This window comes from Gorilla gorilla, chromosome 14, assembly GCF_029281585.2.
Source record: "Gorilla gorilla gorilla isolate KB3781 chromosome 14, NHGRI_mGorGor1-v2.1_pri, whole genome shotgun sequence".
NCBI lineage: Eukaryota > Metazoa > Chordata > Mammalia > Primates > Hominidae > Gorilla > Gorilla gorilla.
The window spans coordinates 62896681-62917563 of NC_073238.2; the positions used below are offsets into that span (position 1 = coordinate 62896681).

At 43.2% G+C, this 20883-nt stretch overlaps 2 protein-coding genes across 7 annotated transcripts in view; both read right to left on the minus strand.

Moving 5' to 3' along the window:
• The window catches only part of RCBTB2 (RCC1 and BTB domain containing protein 2), a 44141-nt gene that overhangs the window by 2010 nt on the left and 21248 nt on the right, over window positions 1-20883 (minus strand). For 5 of the 6 annotated variants that reach the window (XM_055359826.2, XM_004054503.5, XM_055359828.2 and 2 more), the window contains 6 exons: window positions 20741-20848; window positions 19594-19736; window positions 11674-11864; window positions 10695-10821; window positions 8579-8718; window positions 5201-5331 (listed from right to left, as the gene is read on the minus strand). In XM_055359826.2, coding sequence (XP_055215801.2) covers window positions 5201-5331; window positions 8579-8718; window positions 10695-10821; window positions 11674-11864; window positions 19594-19736; window positions 20741-20848 — 840 coding nt within the window. The remainder of the gene's footprint in view (window positions 1-5200; window positions 5332-8578; window positions 8719-10694; window positions 10822-11673; window positions 11865-19593; window positions 19737-20740; window positions 20849-20883) is intronic. The other variant, XM_063697375.1, reaches the window with a different exon arrangement.
• LOC129526236 (uncharacterized) lies at window positions 11873-19585 on the minus strand. The gene has a single exon (XM_055359830.2). The coding sequence runs from the start codon at window positions 15651-15653 to the stop codon at window positions 15030-15032; it is 624 nt and encodes a 207-aa protein (XP_055215805.2). The 5' UTR covers window positions 15654-19585; the 3' UTR covers window positions 11873-15029.

Below are 20883 nucleotides of genomic sequence, written 5' to 3' on the forward strand. Positions count from 1 at the left end.
TCAGAATGAGGCTGACCAGATGCTTTTTGGCCCTGGAGAAGTGAGGGCAGGCTGCTGAGACCTCCAGTATGCCTCAAACCCTAGGCTACTTGGCCTAGGACAAGATGCTGCTAGGTGGTGGTCAATTTTTAAAAGTTTCCTCTCCAAGCTACTGTAGGTAATTTATAAAAAATAAAAGCCCCAAATACTTTCTAAGCAATTACATATGCACATTACACACGGCAGTATTTTGTTCTTTAGACATAAATTATAGCAAATGCTGAAGACGGAAAAAATAAAAAAAATAGCAATGCTGATAGCCTTGCCAATGTACATATAAACCTACGGTACATTTTATTTTAAGAAAAGAAAGAAACTATACTAGGAAAATGTTTATTTCATGCCTGAACATAACTGGGCAGGCTGTTGGTACCACACCAGCAATATGATGTGTCTCTGTCCCAGGTAAGCCCTCAGTGATAAACAGGGAAAATTCACACACCCACCTGTCATCACAGCATACTATACATAAAAATGTGCTTCAATGATACATGCTGAATATCTCAGGGTCCATTTAAAATTATGTGCTGTTGCTTAAATTTTTAGAAATGACATTTTTGCCTACAGCACACAAAAGTGAAACCAGATAGAGATGCATCATCTCTTTGGCTGAAGTCTACAGAGAGGAATGGAGGAATTCATACCTACACCACACACATTAGAGTGTGTCTGGAGTTAGGTGGCTGGGCAGTTTGATGCCTCACAGATCTGGACAGCATCAGGAAAATTGCTAATTAATGGGAGAATGAAAGGACCCTAAAAAGTTATCACTTGGATCCATGCTCCTTTACTTTATTCTAGAGTGGGATCTTCCCCTAAATACTAAATTAAGGACAGGACTTGGAAAGAGTTCCTGTGATTCTAAAAATTCAATAAATTGGCATAGGGTGGTGGTACTGGTTATAGGGGAATTCTGTCCATAGAAAACAAGGCCCCCATTATTTTTCAGTTAAAGAATTGTAGTCTATTTTGAATGCTACCACTCTATATGGCTTCATGTTCAAAATGGGGCCCTCTGTTCTGTCCTGCAGTCCTACCACATTCTCCTAGTTTGCTCATTCTCCTACAGGACTCTCATACTTCTCCCCATAAGCCTGACATCTCCCCTCTCATCCTCATCCTCAGCTGACACAACTTCCTATTTCACTGAGAACCAGAATCACTTGAAAAGAACCTCCACAAGCTCTCCCCACCACGTCTCCTTGCCTATTACAGAGAGGCCTGTGGATGCAATCTTCTCTGGATCAAAGGTCCAAGACCCTATAGAAAGCAGAGCCCATGCTCTGTCACTAGATCCCACTGCTCCGCCTACTAAGGGGCCCTGCTCTACCAACTGTCCCCTGCATCACTGGCTTGTTCCCCTTCACTGAGTCATTTGCATCATTAGACAAGCTTCCATTTCCCACATCTTAAAAAAGTAAAGATGTTTTACCTCAAATGCCCCTAAACCTCTCCCTTTTTATCTTTATAATAAAATTACCATGAAAAGCTGCCTCTATTCCCCATCTTCAGTTCCTCTACTTCCACGCTCCGATCAGACTTTCCGCCTCACTGCGCTAAAACTGCTTGCCAAGGCCCCCCCGGCGTTCTCATTGCCAAACCCACTCGTCAGTTCTCAGTCCTCGTGCAGATGTGCCAGCAGCATCTGGTGTGGTTCGGACTTTTTCCTTCCTGTTTCGCTTTCTTTCCCAGCCTGCAGGAAACCGTCTGCTGGTTTCTCTCTTCCGTTACTGCTCACTCCTCTTCAGTCTCCTTTGCTGGTGTCTCCTTATCTCCTCAACCTCTAAGCACAGAGTGCTAAGGACTTAATCCTCAAACCTGTCTCACGTCACTGCCTCATAGCTTTGACTTCAGCACATTTCTCTCTGACTTCCAGGCTTGCTTATCCAATTTGCTTATTAGACATTTCCATTTGGATGTCTAATAGACATCACATACTTCTCATATTCAAAACCAAATTCCTGATATTTCCCCCAAAATGTTGCTCCTATCTTCTATATCTCAATAGATGCCACTTTCATCCTTACAGCTGCCTAGGGACAGAACCTCCTCAGTCGTCTTTTTTTTCCTCACATCTAATCCATCCGCACATCCTGTTGGCTCTACTTTCAAAATGTATTCAAAATCTTAACCACTTTTTACCATCCCCACAGGTGATAACTTGGACCAATCCACCATCATCACTTACTGGATTATACAGCCTCCTAAGTACCCTCCTTCACACACACACACACACACACACAGTCTTCTCTCTCTCACCCTCTCTCTCTACACACACACTCTCTCTCTCTCTCTCTCTCTCTCTCTCTCTCTTCTCTCTCTCACCCTCTCTCTCTCTCCCTACCTCCCTCCCTCCCTCCTCAACACAGCAGCCAGGAGGCAGGAGGATTACTTCCAAATGCCCATCATATCTGCTCCTCTCCAAACCCTCTGATGGCCACTCACCTTGGAACTCTGATTCCTGAAACTTGCCTATGGACTCTGCAGGCCCTGCCTCCTCCCACACACGCCGCTGTGCACCTCCACCGCACCATCTCCCTGCCTCATCAGCTACTTCCCTCCCCACTGTGCTCCCTCCACACCGGGCTTGCTTTTCCCCGAACACACCACCCACACCTCCTTCAGGTCTCTGCTTGAGTCACCTGCTCACTCATGTCTTGCCTCCCTGACCATTCTATTTAAAATTTCAACTTTCATCTCAGGATGGCATTCCCTAGGCTGTCTTCCCTGTCTTACTTCTTTCCATATCACTTGTCACCATCTGACATACTATATATCTTATTCATTTATTGATCACCCATCTCCCCTCACCAGAAATTCCCATGAGAGCAGAGATTTTTGATTGTTTTGTTCATTTGCAGTACCCCAGTGCCTAGGGCAGTGCCAGGCATGTAGCAGGCACTCAGTGAATATTTGTTGAATCCATGCATAAATACTCCTGATTTCAAAATACTGAGGACAATGGAGAATTGTAGTTAAACGTGCGGTTTTAAAATGTGCCCAATCTTGGACTGTATCCCAGTTTTGCAGTTTACTAGTTTACTCAGATTACTTAATTTTCCCAAGCTTCAGTTTTCTCATTTATAAACTGGATCTAATATAATAATGCCTATGTCATATAAGGTTGTTTTGAGGAGTAAATGAAACATGAACTGTGCTTAGAATAATCCCTGGCTCATATTAATTATGTACTAAGTGACAGTCCAGCATGAGGGATAATAATTTGCTGAAAGAGCCCATTTCTTGCTTATTTGAGCCAGGCAAATCAAATGCAGCACTGTTAACGAAAGCTTGTATTTTACATTAAGTACATATACAGTCTATTTTACTTATAGTCTATCATACTAATTTAGGGTACAGCAATTAGCTGGACAGGCTGTAGTACAACAGTGCATCTCTATAGGCAAAACTGAACATCCATGAAAGGAGTATTTAGTAAGTACCTACTCTGTGTCAGACACCATCCTAGGCACTGGGGATATGGTTGTGAGCAAAACAAAGTCCCTGCCATGCCTCAAAGAGCTTACTTTCTAGAAAACAGAGAGCTGGAAGGTAGCCAGACAAATAATTCACATAAATAGAGAATATAAAAAAGTATTAAAAATGAAGCCTGATTCAGATGCAAACACCACGTGCCACCATCTTGACATCTGAGATGGCCCTCCATCACCGTGGCTCATCACTGTGATGCTCAAGAATGGACTAGGAAAAGTGCATGGATTTTGTCTGACCATGAAACATTCTGTGTTGTAAGTGCCCAATATGTTATTACCTTGATATAAAACATTCACTGTGCTTTTAAATGTCATTGTTTTGAGGTAGTACTTTTTTTTTTAATGTTAAGTGAAAAAAAAATCTAGGTTTCAAGTATTTACAAAAATATAATGTGACATAAAACAAAAACTCAGAAGCTGTTATATGAAAGTGCTAATGTTCTCTGGTTGATGAGTCATTACCTTCCTCACTTTTTGTCTTTTACAAATTTTCTTTAATAAGCATAGTATTATTTATGTAAACAGAAAAAAAGTTATAACCTTTCATCTACTAAAATGTCTCTGTTTTCTTTGACCAAAGGAGAGGATATCCTTATACCAAAAGGAAACTGACTCGAAGATGTTACAGCCTGTTTCCTAAAGATTTGGTTCTAAGATTGGTTTTCTTTCCTTTCTTTATTATCATAACAATACATGGTCACTGTAAAAGTTTAAAAAAAAATAAGCAAAGAGAAGAAAATAAAAATAATCCACAATCCCACCATTCAATGATAACCACTAAGCATAGTTTTCAGTCTTTTTTTCTATGTAGATAATAAATTTCAGTTTTTTATTCAGCTATTTATACTTTTTCAAAAAATAAAAATAGGATAACAGTTTTTCACTTAGTGATATATCTTGAATAGCTGCATAATTTCTTGATATTAACATTTTATAAACAAGCCTCCACTATTCACACTAACCTTTTTCTGATTTTTCAAAATTATAAACTGCTGAAGTAAACACCTTTGAAGCTAAGTCTTCGTGCAAATCCATGATTAATTCCTCAAGATAAATACTTGTGAGTGAATTCCTTGAAGAATTATGTCTTTAATTTAAGGTGCTTAATACATATTATACCAAATTGTTCTCCATACCAATTTGTACTCTCATCAGCAGTTTAGGAGAACACCATTATTCTGATCCTATACATTATCTCTAAAAATATATTCCTGCTTTGACAGGTGAAAAGTTATACCTTGTTTTCATTTATGTTTTTTGCCTATTTATAGAGCCATTTGTTCTTTGGTCCATTTCTTTCAACCAAACTGTTCCTATTGTCTTTTTGTTTTTCACTCTGGTAAACAGACTTCATTATATGTTGCAAGTATTTTTCCCAGTGTCTCATTACTTTGTAAGTTTCTCTATGGTATTTTTAAGTGGATAAAAGTTTCTTATCTTTTTAAATCAGAGCTATAAATCCTTTCCTTTATGGCTTCTGCCTTTGATGTCCATCCCAACATTATATAAATACTCGCTTATATGTTGTCTAGTACTCTTGTTACTTCATTTTTTAAAAAATATTAAATATTTCCTCTACCCAGACTTTCTTTTAGTTTAAGGTACGAGGCAGACACCTGGGTTCCATTTCTCCAGGAGGCCGGCAGCTGGAAGCAAGCTTTCCTTACCTGTGCGTCATACTTCACCGCAGCTGAGAGCAGAGCGATGGCATTCTCCTCGCAGATGCCTTGCTTGATAGTTTGTTGGCAGAGCTTTTTCAAACGATTTTCTCTATAAAATGTAGCCAAGTCTAGCAGTCCTGGCGGAAAGAGGCGTTTATTAGGGGGAGTGATTTCAAGCATCCTGATTTACACTCGCTCACTCAGCCACTCAGAGATGATTTTGACACTATTTTGGATATAATCCTCAGTGAAGCACTGCATAGACTGATGCTGACTGACACTTACACTTCAGTGTGGGGCTCTACCCAGGATGGCAGCCAAGCTGAGCAAACATGATACACAAATCATTAGCTGTTGAAAAACAGGAGCACAGGGAAAATAGCTTTAATATTTTTTTCCTAGGAAAAAAGCATGTGCGCTTGAATGACCCCTTCCCCTGCAATCTCAATGTCAGCTTCTCCTGGGCCACTCCCAGGAGCACACACACATGCTGTAAGAGTGCCCGCCATGAAAAGAAAGAAAAGAAAAGAAGAAAACGAAAGAGAAGAAAAGAAGAGAGGACAGAAGAGGGAGGGGAGGGGAAGGGAGGGGAGAAGACGAGGGGAGGGGAGAGGAGGAGAGGGGAGAGGAGGGGAGGGGAGACCCTTTCATGGACACGTGTCTTCCTCCTGTTACCCTATCCCACTGCTCCTCTCTACAGCAAAACTCCTAGACAGAGCTATCTGTATCTGCTGTCTCCATTTTCCCACCTCCCATTCTGACCTCAAGCCATTACAAGCAGAACCCCATCCCCACCACTACTGCAGTCACACCCTTGGTGGTCACATCTGTGGCAGTCACAGTGGCTTTGAGGGTGCAATATTCTCTGGTTTCCTCTTACTCGACATTTACACAGAATTTGATATGGTTGATAATGCTCTCCTTAGGACACTTTGTGACTTGCTTGCATTTTTCTTCTCTTTAATTAGTTGCTCCTCAGTTCTCTAGGCTGGATCATTTTTCCTGACTTCCAAATGTTTGAGTGCCCCAGGGTTAAATCCTCAGACACTTTCGTCACTTACTTCCCAAAACCCCAGGGTTTTAAATATCATCTATATATGCAGGTGAGTCCTGTTATATTACCTGTCACCTATTTTCAAGTAATTCAACGTAGACTGGGTGAGGTGACATATGTACATTAATTTTAATCTACCCCAAGGAATGATAGGAAGTACTCTAATTGAAGCAGTCAATCAGCATCTGAAAGATCCTGTTTGTTTTTCCGAATCTTCATTACAGGATTTGTAATTAGCATAAAGAATGTCAGAATTAGTTTGTCATTGCTGAAATGAGTGGTAGCCAGGATCAAAAGGTTAGCTGAATCCGGCTACTAGAACACTGTCATGTCCACCTCAAGCTAACTTTTCATGCAAGGTACTTGATAGAGTGCACGAAGTATAAAGAGCTGGGATTTCATCAATTTTACCATATTAATTGTTTTTGTGTCTATCTGCTAATAAATCTTATACATGTGGTAGACTTTGGTTGGAAACTTGCTTTTTTAATAACAACTATTATCAAAGTTATAGAGGAAAGACAGATAGCCCACTGGAGGACACTGAAATCTTGAGTTGTGAATGGCTTCATTGTTTTTGGCCCCAAGCTTCAGACACACATGCAAGCTGCACTGCCCTAAGAGAGGACTCTGCCCGAAGCCCCGGCTCTGCGCCTCCTCCACGCACACCTTCAGCACGGGGTGGCTAAGGAGCCACATGCCCACTTCTAGACCACATTTTGGGTACCTGGGAACCTGCGACTGCCTGCATAATTGGCCTTGAGGCCACATGTGTGGGTATCTCCTCCCTTAGACCCCACCACCAATGTGCAGACCCCCTGGCCCAAAAGGGTAACCTGGGTTGGGGGTGGATAGAGCTTGGAATGCAAGCTAGGGTGCCCACACACCCTTCTGCTGGAGGAAGGGTCTGTCCTGCCTGTGCCATTGGGTTCTGGCACAAGAAGTCCTGCAACTCTAAATGTCAACTAAAATTGAAACCTGTCCTTTCAGTTCTTAATGAAATTACATTTTTCAAGGTGGGAGGATTGGACATATTTTTATCTGAAGTTCACTAGCTTGACATGTAACTTTTAGACATATGGAACATAGGTCTCCATTTGGAGTCTTGGCTACAGCCCCACAAATGTTAGTGGTGGGCCGATAAAAAACTGCCACTCGCGGCCGGGCGCGGTGGCTCACGCCTGTAATCCCAGCACTTTGGGAGGCCAAGATGGGCGGATCACCTGAGGTCGGGAGTTCAAGACCAGCCTGACCAACGTGGAGAAACCTCGTTTCTACTAAAAATACAAAATTAGCCAGGCGTGGTGGTGCATGCCTGTAATCCCAGCTACTCGAGAGGCTGAGGCAGGAGAATCGCTTGAAACCGGGAGGCGGAGGTTGCGGTGAGCCGAGATAGTGCCATTGCACTCCAGCCTGGGCAACAAGAGTGAAACTCCGTCTCAAAAAAAAAAAAAAAATTATCACTTGGGTATCTAATGGGAAGCTCAAACTCCTTTGACTTTCAAAGTCCAGAGCAAGCCTGTTGTTCTCTATCTTCCTCACCTCAGTGCCATTAAGGCAGCTACCCAGGCCAAGTACCTCAGTGCAGCCATCCTTCTCTCTCAACTCACACCTCTCATCCCATCTATCAACAAATCCCATCAGCAACCTCTTTAAAATATATCTAGAATCTGATCTCTTTTCAATACTTCCACTGCTATACAACCCCAACCCAGGAGACCATCGTCTCACACCTGAACCAATATAATAACTGATGTTTTAAACACAGATCACATCTCTCCTGTGGCAGAAGCTGCTAGTTGCCTCTCTCCCGACCCCTACCCCAACACACACACACACACACACACACACACACACACACACTCTCTCTCTCTCTCTCTCTCTCACACACACATCCATTCTTCCTTTCTACTGAAACCACAGAATTTTTAGCCAAGCTACGGCCATCTGGAAATGCCCATTTTCCCAGCCTCCTAAGCCGCTGGGCACAGACTTGACTGACTCAGGCCCACAGTCTGAAATAAGTGGAATTCCTGGGCCCTGCTGGTGGAGACACGGGGATCTGCTGCATGGCCCTCGGTCTCTGTCCCTTCCTCCATGCTGCTGCCTGCAATGCTGCACGGTGGTGATGATTTGATTCTTCTCTCTCTTATCTGTCCAGTCAACCTTTGTAATAAAGTAGTAACAAGGGAAACGTGTTTGGATTCAACACACACAAAAAGAAATACTTCTGTAATTACCCTCACAGTGACTTTCTTTTAGGTTCTATAGAAACCACCTTGTCAGTTCCTCAACATTTTGCCAAGTTTTTGGAAGTCTTTGGCAATTACCTACTGCCTCCTCAGGAGAAAGGCTGATGCTGTCTGTGTACAGGTATTCCAGGAAGGCCCGGTAAACAGGATATGAAAATTCACTCATTTCTACAATATCATCCTCATTATCTTCCAATGACGAACGAAAATGCTCACATCTGAAGGAAAAAAGCAGTATGTCAGGTCCTAGCTTCCCAGCCAGGACAGATGGCCTCTGTGAGGATCACGTCCTTCTCTCGAAGGTGCACGCTGGCACGTCCCTGCTGTGGCTCCTCACTTTCTTTGCTGGCCAGGGTTTTCAAACAATCATTTATTCAGCAAGGCTGTATATGCAAACCTGCTGCCAGGGGTGGCCTGGGAAGCAGCCCCAATGGCCGTGCTAATGGGGACAGAGCTGGGCTCCCTGGCATCTCTCTCACACCACAACCACTGTCAGCATTTAGAGAAATCAGTGGGTTTATTTTTATAAAATCTAAGTAATTCTGTTTCCTCACTCCATTATGGGTTGAATGATGTCCTCTAAAAATTCCTGTGTTGAAGTCCTAATGGCCAATACCTCAAAATGTGACCTTACTGGGAGAGAGAGCCTTTAAAGAGGTAATCAAGTTATAAGAAGGTCACTAGGGTGGGCCCTAATCCAATATGACTGGCATCTTTATAAAAAGGGGAAATTTGGACAGGGCGTGGTGGCTCACACCTGTAATCCCAGCACTTTGGAAGGCCGAGGCGGGTGGATCACGAGGTCAGGAGTTTGAGACCAGCCTGGCCAATATGGTGAAACCCCATCTCTACTAAAAATACAAAAATTAGCCAGGCATGGTGGTGTGCGCCTGTAATCACAGCTACTCAGGAGGCTGAGGCAGGAGAATCACTTGAACCTGGGAGGAGGAGGTTGCAGGGAGCCGAGATCAGGCCACTGCACTCCAGCCTGGGCAAAAGAGAAAGACTCTGCCATCTAAAAAAAATAAGGTGGGGGGAAATTTGGACACAGACATGCACAAAGGGAGAATGCCACATGCTGACTGGAGTTAAGCAGCCACATGCCAAGGAAGGCCAAAGACTGTCTGCAAATCCCCAGCAGCTAGGAAAGAGGCAGGAACAGATTCTCACTCACAGCCTCACAAGAAACCCATCCAGCTGACACTTTTGATCTGGAATTTCCAGCCTCCAGAACTTTATGTTGCTTAAGCCACCCGGGCCATAGTACTGTGTTACAGCAAACAAATCCACCCCCCTTCTTTCATGCAGGTTGATGTGATATAGAGAGAGTGAACAAACGCTGCACAGCTTGATCTTACTAAAGAGGAACTTGAGACTAAAATGCTGTGTTGAGTGTGTGACTCACTGCAGTAGGATTTAAATATCTGTTACACAACAACATAATGAATTTCAAAATCATCATGTAAAAGAAAGAAGCCAAGCACAAATGAATGCATCCTGTATCATCTCATCTAAATACACTCTAGAAAATGCTAACTCATCTACAGTGACAGAAGGAGCTGCGGTCACCCAGGGCTAGGACATGAGGGGTCTTTGAAGGGTGATGGGAATGTTCTGTCTGGATGTGGGGCAGTGGTTTCACAGGCGTAGACATGTGTCAGCACTCATCAAACTGCACACTTGAAATGCACACAGCTCATTTTTCAAAAACATTCACAAATGTGATTTTTTAAAATCTCTGTGCTAGCCTCACTATAGACCTTTTTGGTCTGGAAAGGCCTTGATCTTCTCTTTTTTAAACCATCTAAAAGTACGCCACAAGTGATTATAAGGTGATTATTATGAGCTGAGCTTGATTCCCAGGCAGAGAGGGTAACTGATGGATGTCCAAGTATCAATACAGTGTTCAGAGCACAGGACACGCTTGGAGCGTGCGCTGGCTGCTCCCTGCTGCCAAGGTGACCACACCACTTTTCAAGCCTAAGGAATGCCTATGGTACTGATTCCCGGAACCACACAACCTGTGTTATTTCTTGTTTCATGTATATTTCTCCCCGCTCCACTGTATGCTTGTGAGAGCAAAAACAGCCTTACAATTTTTCTTGATTACTGAGGTGCCTAATATAGTTGGACACTTAGAATATAATTGTTGAATGAATTACTTTTCTCAATTCTCAAATAAATGATTCCTTACCGAATCTTGAGAAGGACTTTATGTGCATAAATGTACTTTCCATCAACTAGAAACTTCAGGTCTGCAGTGTCCGGGTTGTCAAATTCCCTCTTCAGTGACTCAGCCACCGTGAGGTGGTCATCAGGTTCTAGGAGAATAATGCAAATGCTTCCAGAGTTAGCTACAGACATAATGAACACACAGGACAGGATATGGCACTACTCTACTGGTACTCATGAAAGTACCAATTCCTCAAAATAACTGAGCAACTGAGCAATGGGTTTTTTCCCCTGAAGACAGATTTGCATCTCTGTAATCATTAAGAATAAGAATCTCACACATATCTGCTTATAAATCTGGCAAAATAACAAGAAAAAGTCCCAAGCCACATCACTAATTTTGCATGAAATTTTAAACATTTGAGTAAATACACTAGTTAAAAGTGAAAAACACAGTTTCTCAGTAAAATTAAAAAGCAGTCAAATAAGGACAGGGCACAATGGCTCACACCTGTGATCCCAACACTTTGGCAGGGGCAGAGACAGAAAGATGGTCTGAGGCCCACGGTTTAAGACCAGCCTGGGCAACACAGAGAGACCCCACCTCCAAAGAAAGTTTCTTTAAATTAGCCAGGCGTGGTAATGGGTATGTATAGTCCCAGCTACTCAATAGGCTAAGGCAAAAGGATCGCTTGAACCCAGGGGCTGAAGGGAACAGCGAGCTGTGAGTGCAGCACCGCACTCCAGCCTGGGCAACAGAGCAAGACCTCATCTTTCTCTCTTAAAGAAAAAAAAAAAGTAGTCGAATAAAATTACTTTTAGTTTAGTACTGGTGTTGATTTCTGATGCTCTGAAGAAAATAAAATTAGTTCCCTTTTGCAGAAGCCCATCAGAGAGAAATAATGATAGTGCACCTAACAAAATCCTCATTATCAAAGTAAAGCCCTGAGTTCTTTCCCAGATTTTCAGGCCATCCCCCAAATGGACAGTGACCAGCTTACCCACGGAGAGGAGGCGCCACGAGACGGCGGGAGTGGCAAAGCAGGCAAACACGTCGTCGGTGCAGGAGAAGTGGGTGAGGTGCGGGAGGATCACGGACTGACCCCGGCACTGGCCCCACATGTACACGTGCCCACCCTGCGTCTTGGCCGCAGACGTGTGTGTGGAGTGACAGGCTGCAATCTCGATAATCCTAAATCACAAACACACACCACATAAGCACAGTGACCAGGGGCAGAAACAAGTTGGGTCCTCCTCCCGCCAGGTTTAACTGATGTGGGACATCATAAAATTACAAAAAGGGTCAGGAAAAGGAAAAAAAAACAAAAAAAAAACCACCACATGACTCATACACCTCATCTCCTAAATTATCAGGCACCAAACCGTTATTTACATTTAAGCCACACTTCAATGGCACTTATAACTCATGAAGATCTGTTTGTACCACTTCTAGCCACTAGGCCTATAAAAATATGCACCATCCTATTTTGAAATTCAAGTATAACCCAAGAGAGTAGTGGTCCCCCCCTACCAAAAAAGGGTGGTTTAAAATTTTTCCCCCTAAAACATCACTTACTGAAGAAAATAATAAAGATTTGGGTCATCTGGACTGAGGGCCAATAAATAAATATTTTAATGAAGACTTCACCGATTTTTAGAATGCTATGGGTCATTCCAACTCCTATTGCACAGAGTAAATTCAGTAGTTCTACCACACTGGGCTGTACGACTTGGAGCCCAGGAGAGCAGTTTCCTAGGATCACTATGTGATATGCCCTACTGCTCTAAGTTCACGATTGATGAGGAGGTAGTTCTCAGAACAATTTTTTTTTTTTTTTAAAGACAGAGGAGTCTTGCCTTGTCATCCAGGCTAGAGTGCAGTGGCACAATCTTGGATCTTGGCTCACTGCAACCTCTGCCTCCCGGGCTCAAGCGATCCTCCTACCTCAGCCTCTGTAGTAGCTGGGACTACAGGTGCAAGCCACCACACCTGACTAATTTTTGTATTTTTTGTAGAGACAAGGTTTTGCCATGTTGCCCAGGTTGGTCTTGAACTCCAGAGCTCAAATGATCCGCCCACCTTGGCCTCCCAGAGTGCTGGGATTACAGGTGTGAGCCACTGCACCTGGCCTCAGAACACTTCTTAATGGAAAACATTGTCTTGTTGATCGGGAAGTAATTTCTTTTCCATCAGAATAAGCCACCATACAGATTGAAGGAAAATGGTAAACTCTTTTAACCCAGGGGAAGTCCCCATCTTGATTTTGCTACAGCAGACAATGGTACCAGCATCCTCAGAGACTTAGGCTCAGAACTTCAGGGTCATCTTTGACTTCTCCCTCCTCATTTACCACTTTCTTTAGAATATCCAGTTAAATAACAAAGATGCTTTCTTTGTAATGTCTCCCCTCAGCCACCATTGGGGGATCAGGCACACCCCACATCTGGCCCCTGTAACAGCCTCCCAGGTCTCCCTTGCCTCAGACTCTCTCTTCTGCCCCAACTCACACAGTGCTGGCAGGTTAATCATCCTCTTGGAACACCGTTCTCATCAGAACTTTCACACGGGCAGTGGCTTCTCTCAGATAAAATCCTGACACAAGACATAACTCCATCCATGATTTGGCGTCACCTCTGTACGGACATCTCCCAAGTCAATTTTGTCCACACACCCTGTTTCAACAAACAGGCTTTCTCATTGCCCTTCAATGTCTTCATACACGGTTGTTCAGGAATGTTCTTTCTCTCTGCCTTACAAACCCTACCCATCTTGTAAGGCCCAGTTCAAACAGCCCCAAGTTTGAGGTCTCCTGCTCACCTGAGCTCCTGCAGCACTTCCTGTCCACACCATTCCAGCCTGGCCCTGTTACTTTATGCATCCGTTTCACTTGTTCAGCGAGATGACCAGTTTCCGGCAGGCCTAATCACTGGCTTAATCCTCTCTAAGCACATAACGGGGTGTCTTACTGAATATAATCTGTGGGTCACTTTACTGACTGAGGAAGACTCAACAACACAGAGCAAAGGTTGTGTAAGACCCCACTGACACGGGCTAGCACCTGAAGGGTGAGGATGATCCTCCACTGCCTCCTTTAGGCAGTTGCTCTCAAACCAGGAGGGAGGTGTCATCACAGAACCTGGAGCTTGTACCGGCTCGCCTCAGAGGCTGAGACATGATGTTCTCATGTGCGGTAATTTCACTGACTTATTATGAGGATCGTTCTTAGCCCTTGAAAACCACCCACAAATACTAGAGGAAAAGAGGCTACGATGGCCCACAGTGGAGAGCTCAGGATTTGGAGTCAAACCTAGGTTTGTTTTTTCTTTTTTTTTTTTTTCTTGCAGCTCCAGCTCAAAGGAAAACAAAAACTAGGTTTGAATCCTCGCTCTACCACTAGGCTGCGTGACTAGCACTAGGCTGCGTGACTAGGGGAATGTCACTTAGCACCTAGGAGCCTTGGTTTCATCACATTGCAAGGCTGGTGTGAGAATCAAGTGATAAAATGTTAAGTGCCAACCAGGCACAATGTCTGGGTGCAAATGGTTGCATGACAATAGAGGTTTCTTTACATTATGGTGACTACTCAGCCTTTTAAGTGACAAAGCATCTTTTAGGTGGAGACCATGTATTTCTAGTGATCAATTCAGATTAGTACGACTTTCCCTAGAAGAGTCCTTTCCTGATATTTGCAGGGTTAGGCCAGTCCCCTGGCCTAATCCAGTGCTGTGCAAAAGAACCGTGCCAGATGGGGAAAATGGTTAATAATATTTGGCTTCTCAATCAGCACCATTCTTTTCAACAAATAAAGAAAATGGGAGAAGGAAATAGAATAAACTTATTCAAAGAGAAGTACGTCCACTGTTACCATTGATTTTACTGGCAAGCCTCCTAAGTTACAAGCAAATGTGAGGATAGCGACATGGTCTGTCTTCGTGGCCTGGTGCTGTGGGCAGGACACGGGGATCAGAGTCAGAGTGTAGTTCTAGGGCCACCTTATTTAAATTCTTATCATCAGCTTTACCATCTTTTTAAAGAAAAAAAAAGATGAGGGGGAACAGGATACAGGCAGCAATCCTCTCACGGTTTGTGGTTTTGTGTACGTGAAATAAGTTCCTTGGCAGAGCTGAGAACTGAAAAAGGCTTCCTTCCGTGACTAAAAGTGTTTACCAGCTGCTGCAGGAACTGTGGGCCCGTGATTTAGCTGAGGAACTCATGATTTAGCTGGAGAGAGAAGTCCAGATCTGTGACTTTGCAAATAATTCCCAAATGACATCAGTGTGGCCCTGACTACAAGTCTCCAGTGAGTAAGGAAAAATACCTGGGGGCTCCTCAGGGAATATTTCAAGTAAAAGGGAACTAACTGGGCCATGTATGCTTTGGACTGGCCAGAGCCGTGGAATAACAGTCTGTGAGGTGGAGAGCAATGCAGGACCAACATGCAGGCAGAGCTGGAGACGGCAGGATGACAGAGAGCAGCATCGTACAAGACCTGACAGGGACGGAGGCCAACGCCGGGATCGGAGGGCAGTGAGGCTTGCCAGGAACAGTGGCGTCGGCTTCAATCCAGAGCCGAAGAGTTCTGATTTGATCTGATGTGACAGGCAAATGGGAAACTGCTTTGTAAACAGGGCCATGATGTGAGGAAATGGTATTCTCAGAAAGACTGACCCGGCCACAGTGGTGTGCAAGACAGGCTGCAAGGGAGAGAAAGAATAGTCTGGAAGGCTGGCTGGGGAGGCCAATGCAAGTGAGGTTGCCAAGGAGTAATGAGGGTGGCCTGGATGTTAATGCAGAGGGAGGGAGAGGAGCAGAAGGTGGCCCAGGGGATGAGTCTAAGAAAACCCCCAGCTGGCAGTGCTGAGGGAGGCAGAAGCCGCGCTGGTCAGGTGGCAGGTGTGGGGGCCAATGTACAGAAAGCTGAGCAATTAATAAAAGGAAAAAGGGCCTTCTGTGTTTGAACCACCTCAATTGTAAAGCCATCTGGTATTCTCTGGGAGCAGGGGAGGTTAGGGCAGCCCAATGAACAATGTGAAGATAAGCATTTGTGAACTGCTCTTCCTTCCTTCAGATTTTAGCACTTTGCAGTGACCTACTAGGCAAAGACTTCTACATTTTTTGGAATCATTTCTGTGTCCTTTGGGGTAATGTTCTATGAAAAATGTCAGTGACTGGAGCACAACAGCATCCTTCACTGATCTGCCCAACATCAGAAAAGCCAAATAATGCGGTTCCTATGTTCCCTTCTGAGATGTTTGTTCTTTGTTATTAGCATCCATGAAAGGGGGTAGCCTCTGCCCCTAGAGCAGCTGGTGACCTGAAGCGGCACACTACTCTCTAGAGAAGGGCTGGGACAGACAGAGCCAAAGGGTGGGTCAGGGAAGGCCATGTGATGCTGCCTGTCCCCGGGCATGGCCTTGTGACATATACCTGGCACACCCGGCTCCACGTGGGAAGTCAGGGGTGGGGCGCGGATTTGGTTGGCTGCAGTAGCTGCTACAGGAATGAGAATGGAGAAAGTTTAGAGGGTACTTTCGGGTCTAGGCTTGTGACCTAAGCAACCGCTAAGAAATCCTGCCATTGCCTAAGGTCATCGTTGGTTTTTAAACTGGACTCATACCAAGCAGCAAACACCGATGTTCCAATTTTCCAGCCAGACATGCAACAGACCATGACTATCAACTGAGCTAACCTTTACTGTCAGGATGTCTGGCGTATTTCACACTTTTATTTTGTAGCCAATCTTAATGGGAAAAAAAAAATCACTACATGTTGATAATAAACAGGTTTTGTGTCACCTCAAGGGAATGATCAACAACAACTGCTGAGCTTATTGGCTATGAAGTACTAGAAATGAAAAAGCAGAGAGTGAGAAAGAATAGAAACCGGAAAACCTTGAGGAGGGGTGAAAGGTCATCTGTGAGGGAGAAGAATATTGGAGAAGAAACAGCAAAGATGACAGATCCACAGCAGGGATTCCCAATCCTGGTTTTGTAAGAGCCCAAGTATTATACCAACTACCTCAGAAGTCGAAGAATTCTCAGAAATTCAAGGAAAAGTTAGCTTCACATCAGTTTAGTTTAAAATATGCTGTTAGGGAACGTTAAGAACAAAGATACAAATGTTGGTCAATCTGTCCCCAAGGTACTGAAACTTCAGAAAGATTGGATGACTGGATTAGGAGAAGACAATCATTTTAATCATTAAACTTATTTTTATGTAAACATAAATTGCTGACAAATATCAGTATTCTCCATCATAAATAAAATCTTTTTCTGGGAAAGATTTTAAAAGGTTTCCCTTGGATGGTTGTTCCAGCAAAGAAAACAATGTAGACAGATTTCTCCTTCCCACTTCTGTGAACAGGTAACTAAGAACTGAAACCCACCCCACCCCACATTCAATCCAGTTCCTAATTAGTCAGGCTTTCCTGTAATGGGCCGCAGAAGAGTCAGAAGTAAGGCTCCGGGGTTCCCGAGGGATAAGTTATGACATATACTTGACTTTCCCATCCCTGGAAAGGGTGGAGAAGTGCAGAACAAGTCCCAGCACAGACCTATAAACCCCTCCCTCGGAATACGCCCGTGATTGAGTGCCTGGTTGAAACTGTGCAAGTTCAGAAACCACCACTTGAAATTCAAGTACGGAAAACAGAAAATCAGGAACATCTCATTTAAAACATTCATCCATGATTTTTTTTTTTTTTTTTTTTTTTGAGATAGAGTCTCACTCTACTGCCCAGGCTAGAGTGCAGTGTCGCGATCTCACTGCAACCTCCACTTCCTGGGGTCAAGGGATTCTCGTGCCTCAGCCTCCCAAGTAACTGGGATTACAGGCATGTACCACCATGCCCAGCTAATTTTTGTATTTTTAGTAGAGACAGGGTTTCACCATGTTGGCCAGGCTGGTCTCAAACTCCTGACCTCAGGTGATCCGCCCGCCTTGGCCTCCCAAAGTGCTGGGATTACAGGCGTGAGTGCCTGGCCCATCCATGATTTTTATAACCAAATTATAATTCAAAAATAACTGCAGTTTAAGAAGACAGAAATGCAATAGATAACTCCCAATGTCCAGTTAAGCAACTTGGCACTCACACAGCTTCCATTCCCATTACCTGCTTCTCTGCTACTTTTTCTTTCTCCCACCTTGACACCCCACAATCCATCTGCCCCAGTGAGAACCTGAATCAGAAGCCTTGGGTGATCATTCTGGATCAGGGACCAGCAGTGCAATGCAGCAAGTCACTGGTGGGCAATGACGGCAGATTCTGTGAGACCAGGGATGGATGTGCTAAAGTTCTGGGTAAGTGTAGGAGCACCATAAAAAGTAATGGGCCAGGCCAGGCACAGTGGCTCATACCTGTAATCCCAGCACTTTGGGAGACCGAGATAAAAGGATCACTTGAGCCCAGGAGCTACCAGCCTGGGCAATGTGGCAAAACCCTGGCCCTGCAAAAAACACAAAAATTAGCTAGGTATGGTGGCATGCTCCTGTAGTCCCAGCTACTCCAGAGGCTAAGGTGGGAGGATCGCCTGAGCTTGGGAAGTCAAGACTACAGTGAGCCGTGATTGCACCACTGCACCCCAACCTGGATGACAGGGAGATTGTGTCTCAACAAATAAAAATAAAAAAATAACAGGCCATACAAATCCATCGTTTTTATTTCCATGCCATCTTTATTTGATCCTTTAACTCTGTTTTTCAGTTTAAATGTTAAGTGTCCCTACCAACTGAGGCACTTTTGTGGTTATTTTATTCAAAGCCTCAGGACTGTCCCTTCTCTTCTGAGGAGCTCTAAGCTACAAGATGTGTGAATGAACAGCTGCAGGCATCTGCCTGCACCACCTCCTGCCTCCATTATTGTCCCTCCTCCCAATTCTGAAGGGGCCAGGGGTCTTAAATTTTAAGGTTTTTGGAGAAAAAAGTTTTATTTAACCTATAAAATTAACCTATGTTAAATTGGTTAAATAAAACTTTTAAAACATAGGTTAAAGAAAGTCAGCCAAGTTCACAATACTCAAATGAAAACTGAGGCAGCTGAAAAATGACAATTTGGTTCTTCATTTTCATTGTTAAGTATTCCAACAGAAAATTAGAAAAGAACTGCATATAAATGTGAGCTAATCTGTTTGTCTACATATTTCTTTTAAAATTAAATATAATAAAGATATATGCAGTAAAAACAGCAGCATTCATTTCTACAATGACTGCAACCCTGGTTTAAAAGAAAAGATAATGAAACGTTTTTGCTCTACACTACTGTCAGGAAATGAAAAGTGGAAAGGCAGTGATCTGACCATGCTTGAGAAATTCCAAAGGCTTTCAAAAATATCAGAATAACGTGGAAACTAATTCTGGATGTGCTAATTACATAACACAACCTTGCAAACAAGTGCACAAAAGTAAATCTTAATTTCCTAACCATTTTACTCTTCCTCGTAGTGACAGCTTGGGAGTTAAAGTAATGAAATAACCCTATCCTTTTCAACTGGCAAATTTCTATGTAGCTGAGTGACCAGCTTTATACCCCATGCAAGGTATCTTTTCCTAAGCCCGGGAAGAGTGACCTTGAATGTTATTGACACCCCCTTAAGAATGTAAAACAGGAAAAGGAGGAGGGCAAAGGGGTGATTTGTAAGGCAGAAGAGTAACAGAATAGCTGTTGCAAGTTTAGTCACTGCAGTTTGCTTAGAATAGCTGTTGGAGGTATAGATGAAACATGGGTAAGTGAAAAATAGCATATTTAACATACAATCAACCTCCCCAATAATTCCAAAGCCAATTTTTCTAAAGGAATAAATACTCTTGTTAAATAATATTCTAACACTAGCAGTACATTCCGCACCATTCTCTATATATCTAAGTCCTGTTTAATCACAATCACCAAAGACCAGTGTGGGGACTGTGAAAATGCCCGTGTTACCTGTCCTTTTCCACAGTGACAGGAGTAGGATAGGACTGGTTGCTTTTATTGCCAGTGCCCAACTGCCCATAAGAATTGGCGCCCCAAGCATACACTTGGCCTTCATCTGTTAATACTAATGTGTGTGCGTAGCCACAGGCGACCTGGAAGGAAAAAAATCCACTCAGGACTGCAAATATAAGTAATTATTTCACTGCTTCCACAAAGTAGGTTAAGAATCAAAAATGAAAAAAAAAAGGAAGAGGCAGCCTACCCGTATGAGAGGCAAGCATTAAGTTAACCAACATCCTTCCAGAACATGTGGGCCAGAATTGCAGTAAGATTGCCAGGAGTACCCTGGAGTGAGCACCTGCCCCAGTTCACTAGAGCTTTAATACTCACAGAAATCAAGGGGTATGAGGGGAATGTAAGAAACAGACACTTGTATTTTTTAAATAATTATTTTCTTTTTTGATTATAAAAGTAAAACATGTTCAATTTGAAAAATATAGAAAAATATAAATATAAAAGTACTCTGAAGATCAGAGGCATTTTTTTCTATTTCTATATAGACATAGAGATATGTACCTATAGCATTTTTTTACTGACCATGTTGTATAAGCAGTTCTGTATCTTGCTTCGTTTTATTTACCATTACACATAGCAGTTTTCCACATCATTAAAAATTCTTTGTATACAATACATCATCTCCAGCATATATACTTGGCATAATTTATCTAATCATTAACTTACGATTTGATTAGTAAATTCTGTTACACCTATTGTTTTTTTATTAAAGTTATCCTCTTTTTATATGTATATGTATCTTCTTAACTAATTCTGTAAGACAGTTACAGGAATTGTTGGTTCCTCAGGGAAATTCCCTAGGAGTAGAACTACAGGTCAAAGGTTATAAAGGCTTTTAAGCTTCCTCAGGAAAGCTTGTAACAATTTATATTCCAAAAGGTATGTGACAGTGCCCAGGAACAGAAATTTTCTGAATAGCTGCAATTTAATTCAAGGAAAAAGAGATTTAATCGTTACTTTAATGAAGACATCCAAGCAGCTAAACTTTTCATCCTGCCAACAAATCTATGTTTTTAATACATTGATATCTTTGCCAGTGAAGACTTAAAAATACATGCACACAAACTGACAGTGGACGTACCCGCTGGACACGGATGCCTTGCAAAGCTGCCACTCTGCAAGGGGTTGGCTGGTTACCACTGTTGCCGAGTCCGAGCTGCCCGTTTCCGTTGTAACCCCAGACATAGACCTGAGAGAAAATGAGACCCTCAATCCTCTCAAGAG

What these genes read in the sequence shown, in the direction of transcription:
- LOC129526236 (XM_055359830.2), bottom strand. Translation starts at nt 15,653, where the DNA reads ATGGCTTTACAATTGAGGTGGTTCAAACACAGAAGGCCCTTTTTCCTT.